At 52.4% G+C, this 3,178-nt stretch overlaps 1 protein-coding gene across 1 annotated transcript in view; it reads right to left on the bottom strand.

The window, feature by feature from the left end:
* BDR25DRAFT_347717 (acetyl-CoA synthetase-like protein) overlaps positions 1-3,087 on the bottom strand; it is a gene marked incomplete at both ends in the record, with an annotated part of 9,005 nt that extends 5,918 nt beyond the window's left edge. Inside the window, one exon of the mRNA XM_033694303.1 lies at positions 44-3,087. Coding sequence (XP_033539347.1) covers positions 44-3,087 — 3,044 coding nt within the window. The remainder of the gene's footprint in view (positions 1-43) is intronic.
* Between the last annotated feature and the right edge of the window lie 91 nt (positions 3,088-3,178).

The raw sequence follows: 3,178 nt of genomic DNA, 5'->3' as shown, positions 1-3,178 counted from the left end.
GTTGAGCGGTCCGCGTAAGCGTGTTACTAATGGGACGACGTACCACAATGATCCCAGGTTGAACTGGTCAAGGAACCACAAGCGGCCCTGTGCGAAAGATTGCTCTACTGGCCACGAGTACTTGCTAGAAGGGATGGGGCGGTGTTGCTCTGTGTTTTGTTGGAGAGTTGTCGCTAGATCAGCGAGCACAGGGTTGTTGAAGATGTCTCTGACAGACACCATAGTTTTCAGCCGACGGCCAAGCTGCGCAGCCAGCTTCATCGCTGTGAGAGAGTGCCCACCAAGCTCGAAGAAGTCGTCAGTCGCACCGACTTCAACCCCGAGAATGCCCGCGAATACTTCACACAATGCGCTTTCAATCGCATTGCAAGGGGCCACATGTTCGACGACTCGTCTCTTTCTTTCTGCTGTCTGTGCCATAATGCCTAGCTCTTTCCGATCGACCTTGCCATTTGCATTGATGGGCATTTGGCTGAGTACTATGATCTGTGCTGGGACCATGTACGCTGGTAGCACCGCCTGCAAATGTTTGTTTACCTGTCTTTCGGGTTCTGAATCTTTGGCACCCCTGCAGACAACAAATGCGACGAGTTCCTGCTCGGCACCATCTCGCTGGGAGACAACAACGGCGGCGTCGCTGACAGCGCTATGGTGCAACATAGCGTGCTCCACTTCTGCTAGCTCAACACGGTAGCCACGGATTTTGACCTGCTGATCGATACGACCAAAGAACTCAATCTGACCATCTTGTGGTCGGAAGCGGACTCGGTCACCTGTGCGATACGCTTTGACTCGCTGAGCGTCAATAGTCACATCAACGAAGCGATTTATATCTAAAGCTAGGTCGGTATATCCTCGAGCCAGACCGTCTCCGGTTAGGACCAGTTCGCCAATAACGCCGATCGAGACAAGCTGCTGCTTAGTATCCATGACGACAGCTCCGGAGTTGCTTACAGAGCGGCCAATAGGCACTCCGTTTGTGAATAGTTCTTTGTCTTTCACGTAGTAGATAGTGCTAATGTGGTTCTCTGTTGGGCCGTACGCGTTGTATACCCCACCCTTGACTAATGCCTGTGCCTCCATGGCGTCTCGACTATCCAAACGGTCTCCCGATGTAAACAGGATGTCCAAGCCGGAGATCAAGTCAGGCATATCAGCGAGGTATCTCTTGAGCAGTGCGGGTGAAAGTGTGGCCGTTTGAATCTTCTCTTCGGCAAAGAGCCTTTGGAGTGCTGTGCTTTCCATCGTGACAGGATTCTCAATACAGATAACGGATCCTCCATTCAGTAGAGCTAGACAGATTTCCCATACGGACACGTCAAATGCGATATTTGTCAGGTGCGCGGTACGAGGCGATGGCGGAAGCATAGAAACAAGATTGCTGTCCCGTATGAGTCGGACGATGCTGCGATGTTCAAGCTGGACGCCTTTCGGCTTGCCTGTAGAGCCGGATGTGAAAATGACATATGCGAGACTTGTCGCAGAGGGCGATGATCTCCGGATTGAAGCAACATTGGTGTCTGAGTATTTCAAGGTGTCGCTGATTGTAATCATTTCAACGTCCGGCATCGCGATCTCTGGGGCTTGTACGCTAGACCCGAGTAGGACGAGCTTGTGGCCAGCGACAGCTGAAAGGATCGTTTCAGTGCGCGCGACAGGGACATTGACGTCGAGCGGCAAGTACGCAAGACCCGCCTTGAGAATACCGAGAAAGGCGACAATCGTATGACAGGAACGAGGCGCGAGGACACCAACTAGAGTTTCAGGAGCCATCCGTCGTTGGCACAACCAGGCGGCTAATCTCTCTGATTGTCGATCGAGTTCAGAATATGTCAATTCAGATGAAGAGTCTTTGATTGCCATTGCCTCTGGGCAGACAGCGACCTGCTCACGGAAGACGTCGACAATGCTTGAGTCTCGCGGATATGGCGTCTTCTCAATGTCGAGCAGGTTGAGCCTGCGGAGCTCCGAAAAACCATCTGTAAGCGGAAGAGTAGCGATTGGCAATGCCGATTCTTCGAGGCCGCGGCGGAGGATCTCGTTAAAGACTAGTAATAGTCCCTTAACTGTCTCAGGTTCGAAGATATCAGTCGAGTAGAGCAGACTACCATGTAGACAGTCGTCTTCCTGAAAGAAGTGAAACTCCATGTCCAGCCGGCTTGTTGGCGTCATCTCTATGAGTTCGGCTTGCAACCCTTCAAATTGTAGCTGACCGAGATCTCGCTGCGTGTGAACTGCAAATAACAGCTGCACAAGTGGGTTACGCGACGTGTCTCGCGAACCTGGGAGCAGGGCTGAGACAAGCTGCTCAAAAGGCACATCTTGGTTAGCGAACGCTTCTGTTGCCGAATCGCGAGTCTGTTGCACTAGGCCTTCAAATGTCTGATTAGATGTGACAGCAGTCCGGATGCACTGGGTGTTAACGAAGAAGCCGATCAAGTTTTCAAGCTCCGGTCGATTCCTGTTGGCTGTAGGCATACCGATGGTAGCATCGTCGGTACCGGTCAGCCTATAGTGTGTCGCGCGGAAGGCAGCCAGTAGGACGACGAAAGACGTGACTTGATGAGCAAGACAATACGCCTGAAGGCTCTCATACAGCGCTCCGACAATCGTGAAGGGAACGACACCAGCCTCGCCTGAGAGAACTTCGGGCCTTGGCTTGTCACAAAGAAACTCTGCTGGCGTACTATTGGCGAGTTGTTTGGTCCAGTACTTAAGCTGCTTGTCTTGCTCCAATGCTTGCTCTGGTTGCTTCTGCCACGCTGCAAAATCACGGTACTGGATTGGGAGCGGTGTGATTTGCGACAACGGGTCGTCCCCTTTGAGGGCCGCGCTGTAGAAGACATCCAGCTCATGGCGGAGCACGTCTACCGACCACCCGTCAGAGACGATGTGGTGCATGACGATCGACAGGATATACTCGTCTCCACTAAGCTGGAACAAGCAGACCCTCCATCCTGGCTCTACGCTGAGATCAAACGATCTCGTCTGCTCAATCTTCAATGCTTTGCTGACTTCGTCGTCGTTATACGTAGATATGTCAATGGTCCTGATGCTCTTTAGTCTCCATGGCTGGACTACTTGCATTCCGACACCGTTGTGCTCCTCAAAGGTAGTCCGTAACGTTTCGTGTCGCTGCTCAAGAGCATGAAGCGCAGTATTGAGTGCGACGCGGTCG

This window comes from Lindgomyces ingoldianus (genome assembly GCF_010093535.1).
Source record: "Lindgomyces ingoldianus strain ATCC 200398 unplaced genomic scaffold BDR25scaffold_105, whole genome shotgun sequence".
Taxonomy (NCBI): Eukaryota; Fungi; Ascomycota; class Dothideomycetes; order Pleosporales; family Lindgomycetaceae; genus Lindgomyces; species Lindgomyces ingoldianus.
This window is presented reverse-complemented; position numbering and strand designations above follow the sequence as displayed.